An 18,885-nucleotide genomic window follows, 5' to 3' on the forward strand; every position below is an offset into this window, starting at 1 on the left:
GTGCTTGTTCAAATTCAGATTGATAACACCACTGCGGTGGCATATATCCATTAACAAGGGTGGTGTAAAATCTGTATCTTACGACAGATTGTTGAACCTCATTTGGCACTGGTGTATCGAGAGGAATATTTGGGAAATCTACGAGGTAGATATAACATGGTGACAGATGCTGGATCACGAATGTTTAATAACAACACAGAATGGATGTTGAATCAGATAGTATTTAACAAAATAACTACATGATTTGGCATACCAGATGTTGATCCGTTTGCATCTAGACTAACCATTAGTTACCCAGATATGTGTCCTGCGAGCTGGATCCAGGAGCAAGGCAGTGGATGCTTTCTCCCTCAATTGGGGAGGAATGTTTATGTATGCTTTCCGCCAATTTGTCTCACAAACCGATGCTTGACAAAAATCAAGCAAGACTAAGCCACAGGCATATTGGTAGTGTCAGATTGGCCTACTCAAGCCTGGTCCCCAAAATGTTTGGGAATTATAGTCCAGCCAGTAATGGCTGTACCCAAGAGCAGGGACCTCCTAGTGAACCCAGTTACAGGGAGCAATCATCCACTACATGAACGTATAACTTGTTGGTCTGCAGATTCTGAGGAGGCCATTTCAAGGCATAGGACTGTCCGAACAAATACAACACAGTTCGGATAACGGATGTCTTGGAGTTCCTATCAACTGTACTATAACAATAAACTATGTTATAGTGCATCTATAGTGCCAGAGGCGCACTCTCCTCCAATCTGATGCCGGAAGCAGGGCACAGTTCGATAGGAACGCACCCCTTTACAACAAAATTCATGAAGGGAATTTACAATTTAAGACCTCCAAGGCCAAGGTACACTGACACATGGGATGTGAGCGTGGTACAAACCCTACTTTGACAGTGGGGACCGCCTATAACTAACCCTGTAGGTGGTATGCTGACAAAGAGTCCAGACACTGCAAAAGCTACGGTTGGACTACATGACCACCAATATGAACAACATAACATTCCTAATCAGGAACCTGATAAAACAGAGCATGCCAGGGATGGAGATCCAGTTCTTGGCATATCCAGAGGACCAACGGTTGTGTGGGTGGTAACATACTAACACCACTATCTAAGAGTTACGGAGAACCTCAGAGGCTCAACAATCGGTCCTCATCAGCCATAAAAAAAAACCCCACACCAAAAGGTGTCAACTCAAACCATCTCCAGATGGTCAAAAGAGGTAATGGCGGTAGCAGGAGTAAACATTTATATGGTTAAATCTCACTCCACCAGGGCTGCATCTACGTCGGCAGCAAGAGCTATGGACGTGCCCCTTGACGACATCCTAGTGGCTGCAGGATGGACAAATGAAATAACGGTCCACCGGTTTTATAACAAACCCATAACCGGACTGGGGGTGTTTGCACGTACCATTTTAAGTTATGTCCCTTAGTTTCCCCCCCAAGGTTGGGAGGGGTAACTTTTTTTTACACTTTTCTTTCATTTAAAGCATCAGTTTCTTTACTTAACTACGTAATGTCTGAATGCTTTAATGATTACACGCATCCATGGTCAATCCATTCAGTGTGTGACGCCTGGATTCGTAACCGGCGTAAAATCACAGAGCTTTGAAATCTTCACGTAGTCACTCACGTGACTCCGAATTAAAATAGTAAGATTAAACGAGAACTTACCAGTTTGAAGTTTGATCTTGATTTTATGAGGAGTTACGATGAGCGATTACGTGCCCACCGCTCCCACCCTCATACTATCAAGGTCATATGGAAGTTCTAGTTTCTTCACAATCTTACTATTCTCAGGTCTTCTTTTTATCTGTGATTTAACACCGCTGCTTTGAAGATTGACGCACACACAGACGGACGGCCCTTCTTCACGTAATCGCTCATCGTAACTCCTCATAAAATCAAGATCAAACTTCAAACTGGTAAGTTCTCGTTTAATCTTACTATTCTTAATGATAGATGCAACCTTCTCAAGGCAGCCTCCACTTTGATGGGAAGGGGTGTGTATGTGATGGACCGGGCTGAGTCCATCACTCTGTGCAGCTTCTTGTATTCCCAGCTTCTTGCATTGGAACTGCTGTACCAATCAGGATACTTTCTACAATACATGTGTAGATGTTCGTTAGAGTATTCAATGACATGCCGAATCTATTTCAACTTCTAAGAACGTCTGATCAACTGTGCACCTTGATTAGTTGAGTTTAAAGGTACAGCGTGGAAACACGCCTTTCAGCCCACCAAGTCCGTGCTGACCAGCGATCACCCATATACTACTAGTTCAATCCTACGCACAAGAATCCAATTAACATAGAAACGTAGAAATATAGAAATTAGGTGCAGGAGTAGGCCATTCGACCCTTCGAGCCTGCACCGCCATTCAATATGATCATGGCTGATCATCCAACTCAGTATCCCGTACCTGCCTTCTCTCCATACCTTCTGATCCCCTTAGCCACAAGGGCCACATCTAACTCCCTCTTATATATAGCCAATGAACTGGCCTCGACTACCCTCTGTGGCAGGGAGTTCCAGAGATTCACCACTCTCTGTGTGAAAAAAGTTCTTCTCATCTCGGTTTTAAAGGATTTCCCCCTTATCCTTAAGCTGTGACCCCTTGTCCTGGACTTCCCCAACATCGGGAGCAATCTTCCTGCATCTAGCCTGTCCAACCCCTTAAGAATTTTGTAAGTTTCTATAAGATCCCCTCTCAATCTCCTAAATTCTAGAGAGTATAAACCAAGTCTATCCAGTCTTTCTTCATAAGACAGTCCTGACATCCCAGTAATCAGTCTGGTTAACCTTCTCTGCACTCCCTCTATGGCAATAATGTCCTTCCTCAGATTTGGAGACCAAAACTGTACGCAATACTCCAGGTGTGGTCTCACCAAGACCCTGTACAACCTCCCTGCTCCTATACTCAAATCCTTTTGCTATGAAAGCTAACATACCACTCGCTTTCTTCACTGCCTGCTGCACCTGCATGCCCACTTTCAATGACTGGTGTACCATGACACCCAGGTCTTGCTGCATCTCCCCTTTTCCTAGTCGGCCACCATTTAGATAATAGTCTGCTTTCCTGTTTTTGCCACCAAAATGGATAACCTCACATTTATCCACATTATACTGCATCTGCCAAACATTTGCCCACTCACCCAGCCTATCCAAGTCACCTTGCAGTCTCCTAGCATCCTCCTCACAGCTAACACTGCCCCCCAGCTTAGTGTCATCCGCAAACTTGGAGATATTGCCTTCAATTCCCTCATCCAGATCATTAATATATATTGTAAATAGCTGGGGTCCCAGCACTGAGCCTTGCGGTACCCCACTAGTCACTGCCTGCCATTGTGAAAAGGACCCGTTTACTCCTACTCTTTGCTTCCTGTTTGCCAGCCAGTTCTCTATCCACATCAATACTGAACCCCCAATGCCGTGTGCTTTAAGTTTGTAAACTAATCTCTTATGTGGGACCTTGTCGAAAGCCTTCTGGAAGTCCAGATACATCACATCCACTGGTTCTCCCCTATCCAAGCTACCAGTTACATCCTCGAAAAATTCTATAAGATTCGTCAGACATGATTTACCTTTTGTAAATCCATGCTGACTTTGTCCAATGATTTCACCACTTTCCAAATGTGCTGCTATCCCATCTTTAATAACTGACTCTAGTAGTTTCCCCACTACCGATGTTAGACTAACTGGTCTGTAATTCCCCGTTTTCTCTCTCCCTCCCTTCTTAAAAAGTGGGGTTACGTTTGCTACCCGCCAATCCTCAGGAACTACTCCAGAATCTAAAGAGTTTTGAAAGATTATTACTAATGCATCCACTATTTCTGGAGCTACTTCCTCAAGTACTCTGGGATGCAGCCTATCTGGCCCGGGGGATTTATCGGCCTTTAATCCATTTAATTTACCCAACACCACTTCCCGGCTAACCTGGATTTCACTCAATTCCTCCAAGTCCTTTGACCCGCGGTCCCCTGCTATTTCCGGCAGATTATTTATGTCTTCCTTAGTGAAGACGGAACCAAAGTAGTTATTCAATTGGTCCGCCATATCCTTGTTCCCCATGATCAACTCACCCGTTTCTGACTGCAAGGGACCTACATTTGTTTTAACTAATCTCTTTCTTTTCACATATCTATAAAAACTTTTGCAGTCAGTTTTTATGTTCCCTGCCAGTTTTCTTTCATAATCTATTTTTCCTTTCCTAATTAAGCCCTTTGTCCTCCTCTGTTGGTCTCTGAATTTCTCCCAGTCCTCCGGTATGCTGCTTTTTCTGGCTAATTTGTACGCATCATCCTTCGCTTTGATACTATCCCTGATTTCCCTTGTTATCCACGGATGCACTACCTTCCCTGATTTATTCTTTTGCCAAACTGGGATCAACAATTTTTGTAGTTCATCCATGCAGTGTTTAAATGTCTTCCATTGCATATCCACCGTCAACCCTTTTAGAATTAATTGCCAGTCAATCTTGGCCAATTCACGTCTCATACCCTCAAAGTTACCTTTCTTTAAGTTCAGAACCATTGTTTCTGAATTAACAATGTCACTCTCCATCCTAATGAAGAACTCAACCATATTATGGTCACTCTTGCCCAAGGGGGCACGTACAACAAGACTGCTAACTAACCCTTCCTCATTACTCAATACCCAGTCTAAAATAGCCTGCTCTCTCGTTGGTTCCTCTACATGTTGATTTAGATAACTATCCCGCATACATTCCAAAAAGTCCTCTTCCTCAGCACCCCTGCCAATTTGATTCACCCAATCTATATGTAGATTGAAGTCACCCATTATAACGGTTTTGCCTTTGTCGCACGCATTTCTAATTTCCTGTTTGATACCATCTCCAACTTCACTACTACTGTTAGGTGGCCTGTACACAACACCCACCAGCGTTTTCTGCCCCTTAGTGTTTCGCAGCTCTACCCATACCGATTCCACATCCTGCAAACTAATGTCCTTCCTTTCCATTGCGTTAATCTCCTCACTAATCAGCAACGCTACCCCACCTCCTTTTCCTTTCTCTCTATCCCTCCTGAATATTGAATATCCCTGGATGTTCAGCTCCCAGCCTTGGTCACCCTGGAGCCATGTCTCCGTGATCCCAACTATATCATAGTCATTAATAGCTATCTGCACATTCAACTCATCCACCTTATTACGAATGCTCCTTGCATTGAGACACAAAGCCTTCAGGCTTGTTTTTACAACACTCTTACCCCTTATACAATTTTGTTGAAAAGTGGCCCTTTTTGATTTTTGCCCTGGATTTTCCGGCCTGCCACTTTTACTTTTCACCTTGCTACCTATTGCTTCTACCCTCATTTTACACCCCTCTGTCTCTACGCTCACACATTTAAGAAACCCTTTCCCTTTAACTCCATCCTCCACTAGCCCATTCGACACCCCACCCCCCTTATTCAGTTTAAAACCACCCGTGTAGCAGTGGCAAACCTGCCTGCCAGAATGCTGGTTCCACACCTGTTAAGATGCAATCCGTCCCTTTTGTACAGTTCCCCCTTACCCCAAAACAGATCCCAGTGATCTAAGAATCTAAATCCCTGCCCCGTGCACCAGTTCCTCAGCCACACGTTCAGGTCCCGTATCTCCCTGTTCCTGCTCTCGCCAGCACGAGGAACTGGAAGCAAACCGGAGATAACAACCCTGGAGGTCCTGCTTTTCAGCATTTTTCCGAGCTCTCTAAAGTCACGCTGCAGAATATTCATCCCCTTCTTTCCGACATCGTTTGTGCCGACATGCACTACCACTTCCGGATGTTCACCTTCGCCCTTGAGGATTTTCTGCACTCTGTCCGTGACATCCTGGATCCTGGCACCAGGAAGGCAGCACACCATCCTCGCATCCCGTCTGTTGCCGCAGAAACCCCTGTCTGTACCTCTCACAATGGAGTCTCCTACTACAATGGCGTTGCCTGCCTTAGGCCTTTTTGGTTTTGGCTCAACAGCCCTATTCGCATCACAAGCCAGTCCGCCGCCCAGTGTAAACACCTCTTCTGCCCCGACAGCTTCTAAGTGGGTGAACCTGTTCACAAGAGGTACAACCTCCGGGGACGTTGGCATTCCATGCTTCCCTCCCGTTCTCACTGTCTCCCACCTTCTCTCTTCCAGTACCTTAGGTGTAACAATCGTACTGTAGGACTTGTCGAGGAACGACTCCGTTTCTCGGACGAACCGGAGGTCATCCACTTGCTTCTCCAGTTCCCCAACACGGCCCTTCAGGAGCTCTACCTGGATGCACTTCTCGCATTTGTAGCAGCCAGAGGCACCAGCGGTGTCCTTGACCTCCCACATACTGCAAGCATCACACTGAATCAGCTTGCCTGACATCTCCTTCTTTCGTCTCTCCCTCTGCAGTGTTTTGCGTAGTCTCCTCTCCTCAGCCTCCTCTCCGAAGACTCTTGAGCCAAAGACTCACACTTTTCTCACAGGGCACTTCACTCACTGCCGCTCCCTAAGAGCAGTCTTACTTAAATTGACTGATAAATTGCCTGATTTACCAATTTACAAACCAAATTCCTCAGTTTTCAACTGTTTTCCCAGCACTGACCCACTTCTCTCCTCCCACTTGGGCTAGAGCCAATCAGCCGTATCTCTTGCTAATCTCCTCCTGCTGCTGTTGTTGCTCCCAAAGCTACAGCAGTTCTCTTCTGTAGCAATTAACGTACAAACCTGCATGTCTTTGGAATGTGCGAACCTACAGGGAGAACATACAAACTCTGTATTGACAGCACCCGTAGTCAGGATCAAACCAGGGTCCCTGGTGCTGTAAGGCAGCAACTCTACCGCTGCACCACCTTATTCATGATTACATCTATGTGCTGAGCCCAGGACAGGTCATCCGAGATGTTAATGCCCAGGAATTTGAAGGAAAAGTAATAAGTTAGAATCAATAGTTCTCCATCTGAATGCACACGGGGTAGTTGAGTGAATAGTACAAATATAAATGAATGCATATGGTCTGAGATTTACAGGGATCAGGTTGCAAGGTAACTAAGGCTAGGATTCAAATATTTTGAGATATTTGAGGGGAATAGACAAAAAGAAAATGTGATGGGGTGGCGCTATCGAATATGTTCAAGGCAGAGATTGATCTTTGTATCTGCTGTCCTCTGACTTGTCATTCTCCACAGAGCGAAAGAGATTGGGAATTGGACAGTCTCAGGAAATGAACACACTCTTCCGATTCTGGTCATTCTTCCTGAGAGATCATTTCAACAAGAAGATGTATGAAGAGTTCAAGCAGTTGTCAGTAGAGGATGGGGAAGAAGGTTACAGGTAACCAATGTCCTACAGCAGCAGGATCACTTCCTACATTGCACTCCAGCCCGTTCATCTTTGTTTGTTCACATTTGGACATGGGTGATGTAGGGGGTGAAAGCCATGGGTCTGCCATGGCACAAGAGCTCTGTACAGACTCATCAATGAATGGCCTTTTTTGCCTGATGTTTGCTGGGGAAGGTGTGTGGGCTGGTTGGTGTGAGGGCGGTGTTGAGTAGCTTGGGATATTGCTAAGAAATACAGAGGAAGTGAATGCAGAGCTCGGTCCTTTGGCCACATGTGATTAGATTCATGCATTTGATTGAATTCATGCATGATCATTTGTAATCAAGGCCCATAAACTGTTTGTAGTCCATGTTTGCTACACCTGCACATGATTCCTGTACAACACTGAGATCCTATTGAAAAGAAAAACTGTAATCCACCATTTGAAAGATACTTTTCTAAATGTTCTAATGGCAGTGGATGGTGCAGAGCATTAAAGTGACAGCAACTAGAACCTTGGAGTCAGTCACCCTTGCATCCGAGAAGGAGGTGCTCTTCAAAGTCCTCAACCAGTCTTCATTTGCTTGTGCCCACTGGAGCAGACCACATTTTGAACACTAATTGCCTTACACCAGGTTGAAAGAAGTGCAATTAAATCAGTGCTTCAGCTGGAAAGACAGTTTGGGCCTTTGAATGGAGGGAAAGCAAAAAAATTAAGGGGCAGGTACTGTATCTCCTTCATGGGAAGGTGCTGTAAGAGGGGGAATGATTGGTGGAGATGAGAGGAGCAAGGAGTTGTAATGGGAATGATCCCTTTAAAATGCTGAAAGCTGAGGGAATTGGGAAAAGGGAGGGAAGAAGACTCCGGTGGTGCAATCCCAGGGAAGATTGTTGCTGTTTATCTCTACCGTCATGCCTCAAACCACACCACGTTTGTCAGAAAGTCATGCAAGCACAAAAACAGGCCCTTCAGTCAACTTGCCCATGCTGACCAAAGTGCCCTATCTACACTAGTCCCACCGTCTCATGTTTGGCTTATATGCCTCTAAACCTTTCCTATCCATGTTTGTCTGCTATAGATACGGGCTGGAGTGCCTTTTCAGATATTACAGCTATGGCCTTGAGAGGAAATTTAGACCGGAGATATTCAAGGATTTCCAGCAAGAAACCATTGCGGATTATGAAGCAGGTTAGTTGTTGCTTTGTAGCTGACTTGGTGTATGTAACAGATTTATTCTGGGATGTGAATAACAATGGTGAGTCTTCAACAGGTTCATAATGACTGGTTTTCTTGCTGCCATGAGAATTCCATTAACTTGACTATTCTGTGGCTCTCTGGTCACTTGTGCCATCATTATTAGAAAAGTGCAGTCAGAGAGACGGGCTTCTTAATGTTGACGTCCCCCAGCCTCTTATCCAAGGATGTCCTAACCTCCCATCCATCGGAGTCCTAGTGACCATCCCGTGCATCTTCACCAGACCCAATGAGGTCCTCATTGGAGAAAAGATATCTTTAAAAAAGGCAGTGATTCTTCCCAAGCTCATTTGCTTTTTTTATATGATGGGCTTGGCCACCCCTATCTACCTTTATTAGGAATGTTTAGAATGTGTGGGATTGTATTTGGCATTTGGGACATTGTCACTTCATGTTTAGCTATGGGTAGATTTCACATCCTTGGGGCACTGGGGTGGATAGATTTTGAGATATTTTGCATAGATTTCATATCCATGGGGCATTGTGATGGGTAGATTTTGAAATATTTTGGGTATATTGGCATCCATGGGAAACCTGAGACCTGTAGAACTAAATTATGGTAAAGTTGGCATTGTCTGTTTGTATTTGATACACTAGGGCAGCTGTATGGACTCGAGAAATTCTGGGCCTATCTAAAGTATTCGAAAGCTAAGAATCTGGATATTGACCCAAAACTTCAGGAATACCTCAGCAAATTTAAACGCTTGGAAGACTTCCGGGTGGATGTAAGTACCAGTTTCAATGTGAAACTTCCAACAGTTGAATAACGAGTCATAGTTGTACAACATGGAAATAGGTCCTTCAATCCAAATCGTTCATGCCAACCAACATGCCGTTTGAGCTCATCTCATTTGTCTGACCAATAACCCTCTCAGCCCTTCCTATCCATGTACCTGAATCAATGTTTTTTCAAATGTTGTAATCATACCTGCTTTGTGATCTGTGCTGGGATTTCTGCTGTTTGAGATATATACAGTGCCCTCCATAATGTTTGTGACAAAGACCCATCATTTATTTATTTGCCTCTGTACTCCACAATTTGAGATTTGTAATAGTTAAAGTGCGCATTTTATTAAAGGGTATTTTTATACATTTTGGTTTCACCATGTACAAATTACAACTGTGTTTATACATAGTCGCCCCTATTTCAGAGCACCATAATGTTTGGGACACATGGCTTCACAGGTGTTTGTAATTGCTCAGATGTGTTTAAATGCCTCCTTGATGCAGGTATAAGAGAGCTCTCAGCACCTAGTCTTTCCTCCAGTCTTTCCATCACCTTTGAAAACTTTTATAGCTGTTTATCAACATGAGGACCAAAGTTGTGCCAATGAAAGTCAAAGAAGCCATTATGAGACAGTGAAACAAGAATAAAACTGTTAGATACATCAACCAAACATTAGGCCTACAAAATCAACTGTTTGGAACATCATTAAGAAGAAAGAGAGCACTGGTGAGCTTAATAATCGCAAAGGGCAGGCCAAGGAAGACCTCCACAGCTGATGACAGAAGAATTCTCTCTATAATAAAGAAATAACCCCAAACACCTGTCCGACAGATCAGAAACACTCTTCAGGAGTCAGGTGTGGATTTGTCAATGACCACTGTCCGCAGAGGACTTCATGAACAGAAATACAGAGGCTACACTACTAGATGCAAACCACTGGTTAGCCTCAAAAATAGGATGGCTACGTTACAGTTTGCCAAGAAGTACTTAAAAGAGCAACCACAGTTCTGGAAAAAGATCTTGTGGACAGATGAGACGAAGATTAACTTATATCAGAGTGATGGCAAGAGCAAAGTATGGAGGAGAGAAGGAACTGCCCAAGATCCAAAGCATACCACCTCATCTGTGAAACACAGTGGTGGGGGTGTTATGGCCTGGGCATGTATGGCTGCTGAAGGTACTGGCTCACTTATCTTCATTGATGATACAACTGCTGATGGGAGTAGCATAATGAATTCTGAGGTGTATAGACACATCCTATCTGCTCATGTTCAAACAAATGCCTCAAAACTCATTGGCTGGCGGTTCATTCTACAGCAAGACAATGATCCCAAACATACTGCTAAAGCAACAAAGGAGTTTTTCAAAGCTAAAAAATGGTTAATTCTTGAGTGGCCAAGTCAATCACCCGATCTGAACCCAATTGAACATGCCTTTTATATGCTGAAGAGAAAACTGAAGGGGACTAGCCCCCACAACAAGCATAAACCAAAGATGGCTGCAATACAGGCCTGGCAGAGCATCACCAGAGAAGACACCCAGCAACTGGTGATGTCCATGAATCGCTGACTTCAAGCAGTCATTGCATGCAAAGGATATGCAACAAAATACTAAACATGATTACTTTCATTTACATGACATTGCTGTGTCCCAAACATTATGGTGCCCTGAAATGGGAGGACTATGTATAAACACAGCTGTAATTTCTACATGTTGAAACCAAAATATGTAAAAATGGCCTTTATTAAAATCTGACAATGTGCACTTTAACCACATGTGATTTTTTTCTATTACAAATCTCAAATTGTGGATTACAGAGACAAATAAATAAATGATGGGTCTTTGTCCCAAACATTATGGAGGGCACTGTGTGTGTGTGTGTGTATATATATACATACATATATTTATCTCTATATTTATATTTATATATATTTATATTTATATATATATATATAAAGTTATAAGTGCATATAAATGTAGATGGATTTGTTAGTAAATTTGCATTGAGTGCTGGAGTTGCGGACTGAGGAAGGCTGTCATAGTATACATTGGGATACAGATGAGTTACAGTAAAGGGCAGAGAATTGGCAGCTGGAGTTTAATCCGAGTAAGTATGAGGTGTTGCACTTTGGGAGGTCAAATGTAAGGGGAAAGTATACAGTTAATAGCAAGACCCTTAACAGCATTGATATGCAAAGGGATCTTGGGCCCAAATCCATAGGTTCCAGAAAGTAGAACACAGAGTGGTTAAGAAGGCGTATGGAATGCTTGCTTTCATATGTCGGGGCATTGACTGTAAGAGTCAGTAAGCCATAATGCAGCTTTATAGGACTTTGGTGTCGGTCGCATTTGGAGTATTGTATGCAATTCTGGTCGCCGCATTACAGGATGGATATGGAGGCTTTGGAGAGGGTGCCAAAGAGGTTTACCAGAATGCTGCCTGAATTGAGGGATATTAGCTATAAGGAGAGGGTAGACACAAAATGCTGGAGTAACTCAGCGGGACAGGCAGCATCTCTGGAGAGAAGGAATGGGTGACGTTTCAGGTCGAGACCCTTCTTCAGACTGAGAGAACTTCAGGCCATAAGGAGAGACTTAGATTCTTTTCACTGGAGTGCAAAATGTTGAAGGGAAACCTGATAGATGTATATACAATTATTAAAGATATGGGTAGGTGGATGGACAGAACCTTTCTCCCAGAATGGAAATGTCAAAGACTAGAGGGCCTAGGTTTAAGGTTAAAGGGGAAAAGGTTTGAAGGAGATGTGTGGGGCAAGTTTTGAGGCTGGTGGATGTTTGGTAAGCACTGACAAGATGATGGTGGTGGAAGCAGATACGAGTGGTGTTTAAGGGGCTTTTGGATGGGCACACGTATATGCAGTAAATGAAGACGTATAGATCATGTCCACCCAGTTGAGATTAGTTTATCTTGGCATCCTGTTTGGCACAGACATTGTGGGCCAAAGGGTCTGTTCCCATGTTGTGCTTCTCTATGTTCCATGCCCTTTATAACTTGATTCCCCAACCCTGGGGAAAAGACTTTATGCATTCACACTTTCTATGCCCCTTGTGATTTTATAAACCTCTAAGATCACCTCCAGTCCCCTATGCTCCAAGGAATAAATTCTTAGCTTGCCTAACCTTTCCTGGAACATATTTGTAAAGCTTTTCTCCACTCTTTCCACCTTAAAGGCATAATTCCGATAGACCAGAACTGAACACGATACTTCTTGTGCGCCCTCACTAACGTATTGTACAACTACAACGTAGCATCCTAACTTCTATACTCATTGGTCTAACTCAGGCATGCATAAAGCTGCTCCCACCACTCTCTCCACGTGGTCACTTTCATGCAACTATGTACTTGTACTTCATGGTTCCACTGTTCTACAACACTCCCCAGGGCCTGACTGGTCAGTTTGAAGATCCTGCCCTGCCCGGTTTGACTTCCCTAAATGCAACTCCTCACATCAACCATCGACCTATCCACGCTCCATTCTCATCCCCTATGAACACACAGCCCTCTGCTCACTTAGCAGCAATCCCAACATTGTTGTTAAACCCGCCAACAAGGGAGATGCTGTTGTAGTCTGGCGGGCTGACCTCTACCCTGCTGAGGCCAGCTCTCGGACACCTCATACCTTCCCCTTGACCATGACTCCCCAAGCGAACTCCGGGCTATCATCTCCTAGACTGTTTCCAATCTCATCACCTCTGGCCACCTCGCCTCACAGCCTCCAACTTATCGTTCCCAGACCCCACACTACCAATTTCTATCTCCTGTCCACAATCTGCAAACAGGGCTGTTGTTTCTGCCTGCCCCTGCACCACAGAACTAATCTCCAAATACCTTGATGCCATCCTGTACCCCCTTGTCCAGTCCCTTCCAACCTTCATCACAGACACCTCACACACCCTCAACTTTCAATTTCTAGTCGTCCCCCCCACCGTTGCCTCACCATTACCATGGATGTCCAGTCCTTTTACAACTCCATCTCCCTGCCTGGAAGGTGGCAAGACCCTCTGGTTCTACCTTGAACAGAGACTTGATTAATTTCCCTCTACTGACGGAACTTGTCCTCACCCTCAACAACTTCTCTTTTGACTGCTCTCACTTTCTTTACTTTAAAGATCTAGCCATGGGCACTCACATGGGCCCCAGCTTTGCCTGCCTTTTTGTCATTTACATCAAACAGTCTTTGTTCCAGGTGTACACTGGTCCTATACCCGACTCTTTCTCCACTACATCGACTGCTGCCTCCTGCACCTGTGCACAAGTCATTGCTTTCATTAACTTCACCACTACCCCGCACTGCCCACTTCTATCTATTTACAAATGGGCTACCCAAACAGACCCATTGCATCTGCCTGCTTCTGCCTCACAGAACGCATCTCCAAATACCTTGATTCCATCCTATACCCCCTTGTCCAGTCCCTTCTCACCTACATCCAAGACACCCCACACACCCGCAACTGTTCAATAGCTTTCAATTTCTAGGCCCCATTGCCTCATCTTTACCACATACATATAGTCCCCATCCCCCACCAGGACGGTCTCGAGGCCCTTCAGTTCTTCCTTGAGCAAAGATCCAACTCGGCAGGTTGGGCAGCATCTGTGAAATGAATGGGCAGATGATGTTTCGGGTAGGGACTCTTCTCAAAATGTCATCTGTCCATTCCCTCCACAAATGCTGCCTGACCCGATTTCCTCCAGCACTTTGTGTTTTGCTCTAGATTCCAGCATCTACAGTCTCTTGTGTCTCCAGTAAATAATTAATCACTATTTGTGTTTTAGCTCCCTGCCTAGTTCCCAGTTGTTAAATTATTAAGTAGTCAGCTGAAAGTGGGCAATAGAATGAATGATTGTTCTTCTTGCAGCCTCCAATTTGCGATGAAGTTGGCCGCAAGCGACATTCACAAGGCGGTGAAGAAAAGCGCCGCCTGCCATCCGTGTCTTCCACTAAAACCTCTGGTGCTGCCGGTGAGGCTGAGATTGGGACACCACTCCCCTCTCAAAGAATGACAGAAGGAGCTGACTCTCCTCCAAGCCTGGAGGATGCTTCTGCAGAACTCCAGGACATGGCAACCACAGACAAGTAGAGAGTGGACTCTGCCTCTCTAGCCTGGATCTTTATTTGAACCTTGGTATTGTCACCGCAATGAGCTACAGAAAAACTGGGCTGGATATCAGACATTCTTCAACTGGGCAGTGGGCAATTGAATCAACTGCCTGAAGTCTTGTATTCAAAGCTGGGTTCACGCCTTCACCCATATGAATGAATGTTGCATGAGAACAATTGTCTGAAATATAATTCATCTGCTTGATTTGGGAGTCGACAATACAGCTTTCACTCAGATATCCAAAAAAAATCAGAACCCCTCCCCAGCGGAGAATGGGATTAAAAAGATGCCTTATTATTGCCTGCTCCTGTTTTTTGAGCAGCACATAGTTAAATTCTGCTCACTCAACTAATGACTCTCCTATTGGCCTGCTAATGTTGATAAAATTATCAGTTCCTTATCCTGGATTTTGAATTGTCAAGGTTTTGTTTGCACCCGATTAAAGTAACCGCAGGCGGGATCGAATAGGGATGGTGATTTTAAACTGCAGATACTATTGCGTGACAGGTACTCAGGCCTTGTTCCACTTGTTGGAATTGAACTTGGAACAGCCCAGCAGCCAGAGATACTGACATTAGGAAGTAGCTAGTGGTCCCGTGTTAAACTGAGCCAGGCCACTGCAGCGTATATTTGGCACAACTCCTTTGTTGCTACTCTCCAGTTGTGTCCTTTATTTTCCTCTACTCAAGCCAACAACACCTTGAAAAATTCAAGAGTTTGATTTCGTCGGGAGCTGATGAGCTGCTTGGAGTAGTATTGCTGAAGTTATATTGGGGATTGTCATTTTCAGCTGTCATGTGTTATGTAGGGGTGTCACAGTGCAGTTTATTTTTGGTTTCCTGATAAAGTTGTGACCTGATGCCCCATTGATATGGTGTTGTCCTGAAACCACAACCCTGGAGCCAAAGCTGCATCTTGTTCACCATTGTCACTCTCATTGTGGTCTGTGGTTAGCAGTGAACGGGGAAAACATGGCGCCTTGCAATTGCTGCAGCTTTGCTGTGTCGCAATGTATTGGGATGTGCTGTTGCAAAGCTGGTGATCTGGGATTTAATATGTTGTGATTGCCGTGCAAGTATCTCCTGGGTGGGCTGAAGAGGTCCCAAAAGAGGAGCTGGAGATGAAAAATCTACTAAGGTAGTCTCTCTGGCTCCAGCTCAAATCCTGGGTCAAACGTTCCTCAAGGAGATCTCAATGGCAAAGGGTTGTGTGACACTTTCAATGCGGAAAATTAATGTTCATTGTCTCACCCGTCCCCCTTCTCAGCCTGTTTCTCCATCCTCCCCTCCCCTCCCCTCCCTCCACCCCCCCTCCGCCTCCCAAATCCCCTCTCTCGGCCATCCACCTCCCCTCCCTCGGCACCTGCCCCTCCCCTCCCGCACTCTCTTCCTGTCCCTCACACATTCAGCAGTCTGTTTCTTCGGAATTGAAGTGAATATTTGAAGTGCCCTAAGTTGTGTGGGGTGTGTTCCCGGCTTGGGAAACACTCGTGTATTCCCACGAGCCTGGTCCCAGCTACAGCTGTACGGTCTGGCAGGCATCACAAATTGCAGCTTCTGTCTTCCTCTCCTCAGTGCTGAGCTCACTGAAGGGCTAAAATCCTGAAACCAAAGGTTTGGTCTGTGCCGTTGGATGTGATTTCTTCAGGCAAGCATTTGCTATCCATGCCTATTCTTACAGAGGATGAGTGGGATTGAACATGCTGACCAGGCACATCAGTGTACAGAGTGTGGGTGAAATTGGTGCAGGTTCCAACCCTGCATCCCAGGGCTGGTGGGCTTCTCAGTCGAACGTGTCCTCTGTAACCTCACCACGAGGAGATACGTTCTGAAACTATCTGTGCTGTCTTTCGGGTGTGATGGAAGTAAATCTGCTTGAATGCAGAAGTCCAGATCGCTGCCTGATGCGTTCCAACTGTCGATTCTAACCTGACACTAGTTCTGTGATTTTGAAAACGCATTGTTTACATTTCACGATTCCAGTCATCCCATAAACTTCCAGGATTCCTGAAAATGATTCCCTGGAATTATAGGACTGTGATCATTCACAGGTCGGGGTTTCAACTACTTAACCAGAATGTTCATGCCTAACTGATGGATCTATTGTAACTGAAAGGCTGGAATGTTGGAGTAATTCAGGTAGAGATTCCTGAATGTGCAACCAGCAGTTATGGTGATGTGAAGCTGCTTTTATTTAATGAATTTCTTTTAAAATGCCTTTTGAAACAAGAACATTTTTATTTCAGGTGATTTGGAATATTTGGAGAGCTTATCTTTGCCGTTTAGTGAAATCACACTGTTGCAGTTAAAATTCTAGTGTGCGATTCATGGACAATTTGTATATAACGCAAGTCCACAAGCTTGTAGCTGAATGTCATTTTTTTTTCTAAATAAGAATCTTCAACAATCTCATATTTGCCAAAGAAAAAAATCGGTTTCACAGATGCTAAGTGCAAGTCCGCTACAACACAAGGTGCTGTGGATTTATTCTGAGTGAGAGGCAGCTTGCAGAGACCCTACTAGCCTGTTTTCCCCATCATCCCTCTCATTCAGCAGAGTTAACATCTTCTCCCCATGCACCACACTCTCCTTTTCCACTGTGGCTCCTGCCCTCTCAGCCATATCTTGCTGCAGCCACTCCCGATTAGAAGAACCCCTTGACACAGCATAATGATGAGTGCTAACGTTGTAAAATGTGTAAAGTTAGAAACCCGCTTCATGCATCTGGCATACTGTGAAGTCCCTGCTGATAATTATCCAAGGGGACTGACACTTCCCAAGGGGAACTCGCTCGCCTCAGGAAGGTCAGTGAACATGGCAGGTGTGGGGTTCATTAAACTACACTTCCTCCCGTTCGTGCACAGTAATTTCCTGTGCTGTTGCCCAAAGTGAGAGTGTTATCTAGTGTGGTAGAAGATGAACAGAAAGCAAACCATCTTTGCAACATCTCACAGATGCTGGGGTGTTGCTGCCTGCGTCCCGCCAGCTGAGGGGGTGAGTCTGACTGCAGATACGGCTCGTGGCATAGATGTGGCGGCTCCTGTCGAACTAAAGTTGAAGAGCAACTCTGGTGTTTAAGTACTCTGCAAGTTGATATTGTGCATTTGTATCTTTAAAACTGCTTTTAAAATTCTTGGCTTATTGATCTTGGGGGTTTTTTTTTTTAAAAGGACAGAATGAAAAGAGGAAGAATAAAATATTCTGGAAAATCTTAATCCCTTTGCTGATGCTAAGTTCTCAGGTCATTGGTGGCTCAGAAATGGTGCTGGATTTGGAGAGTTTCTTGCTCTGGTTTTCTTTTTGAGAGTTGTGGATCACTTGTTGTCTGCAGCCTTCTACCAACATTAGCCCGCGTTTACACCGCTCACATTCCTTTTCATTTCAAGCTCCTGTCAGTTCACACATGAAGACAGAGTCATTGTTTACTTTTAATATATTCAACCGGAAATAAGCCTGTCAGTAAGTGGGGCAGGAGTGTATATCAATGTTTAATTTGAATCCATTTGTGCAACAGTCTGTCCATTCAGGAGGGGAGGGGTTGGGGGCTCGGGGTTAATCTCTACCAATGAATAGTGACTGGAGCACCATATGGCTTTCCCTTTAACACCAAGCTAGTCCAGGGTCGAGTTCCCATTATTACCGCTGCATTTGGAAATCTCCTACCCCATTGATTTGTGCTTCCAATCCTCTTCCTCTGTCAGCAGAAGGTCTTTGGTCTCACTTGCCAAGGATGTTGATAGGATATTCAGTTTTCAATACAACCAATGACCATTGATGGTTTGCAAGGGGGGGTACGGTGGTTTTATGAGCCAACAACAGGCCTGCAGTTATTCAGCAGTTTCATTGCTGAAGTAGAGATAGGTTGAGTGCCGCAGTGGAACATTAGACTGAAGTGAAATGCTCAGAGGCCTGTTAAGATGCTGGTGAATCTCCTTATGCTGGCTGCTGTTATACTAAAAACTACCATATGCGCAGTTTTACCCCACTTTTAAAAAAAACTTGTAAAATACTTGAACAAGAGCTTGTAACATAAACTTAATCATTTAGTCTTTGCTTTTTAGTCTGATGTGGTTCTTTCTGGCTAGTGTTTTGCCCTTTGTAATTTGTGGTAACTCTGCTTTCTTTTTATATAAAAATCAATTAAAATGCACAAAAAATTAAAAAACACTAAAATGACATTTGTGAGGTTGTTTTTTAAAAGCATGAGTCACCTTTCAGTTTGTGACTAGCTACCTTCCTTTAGTAATGCTGCCGAGGTAAGCACATTTTGGTGTGTAAGAGTTCATCTTGTATGTGCGCCTCCCTTGCACCATGCCACTAATTTCCACAAATCCATGACTCCAGCCATTCTGCTACAAACCCTTGCCAATTCTTTCCTACAGAAATTTGAATTTTCACGCACTTTGGTGCATTTGGAAATTTAGAACTATAGCAGACCCAGTGGGATTTGATCAAAGTAAGATGCTGGAAGAGTCAGCTACCAGT

The 18,885-nt window shown here is 44.4% G+C and overlaps 1 protein-coding gene across 3 annotated transcripts in view; it reads left to right on the plus strand.

The window, feature by feature from the left end:
- Positions 1-18,576, plus strand: part of larp1 (La ribonucleoprotein 1, translational regulator) — a 147,561-nt gene extending 128,985 nt beyond the window's left edge. For all 3 annotated transcript variants that reach the window (XM_033030026.1, XM_033030027.1, XM_033030028.1), the window contains exons 17-20: positions 7,166-7,310; positions 8,378-8,487; positions 9,151-9,278; positions 14,159-18,576. In XM_033030026.1, coding sequence (XP_032885917.1) covers positions 7,166-7,310; positions 8,378-8,487; positions 9,151-9,278; positions 14,159-14,380 — 605 coding nt within the window. In that variant the 3' untranslated portion in view covers positions 14,381-18,576. The remainder of the gene's footprint in view (positions 1-7,165; positions 7,311-8,377; positions 8,488-9,150; positions 9,279-14,158) is intronic.
- Positions 18,577-18,885: the final 309 nt, after the last annotated feature.

Source organism: Amblyraja radiata, chromosome 11 (assembly GCF_010909765.2).
Source record: "Amblyraja radiata isolate CabotCenter1 chromosome 11, sAmbRad1.1.pri, whole genome shotgun sequence".
Lineage (NCBI taxonomy): Eukaryota > Metazoa > Chordata > Chondrichthyes > Rajiformes > Rajidae > Amblyraja > Amblyraja radiata.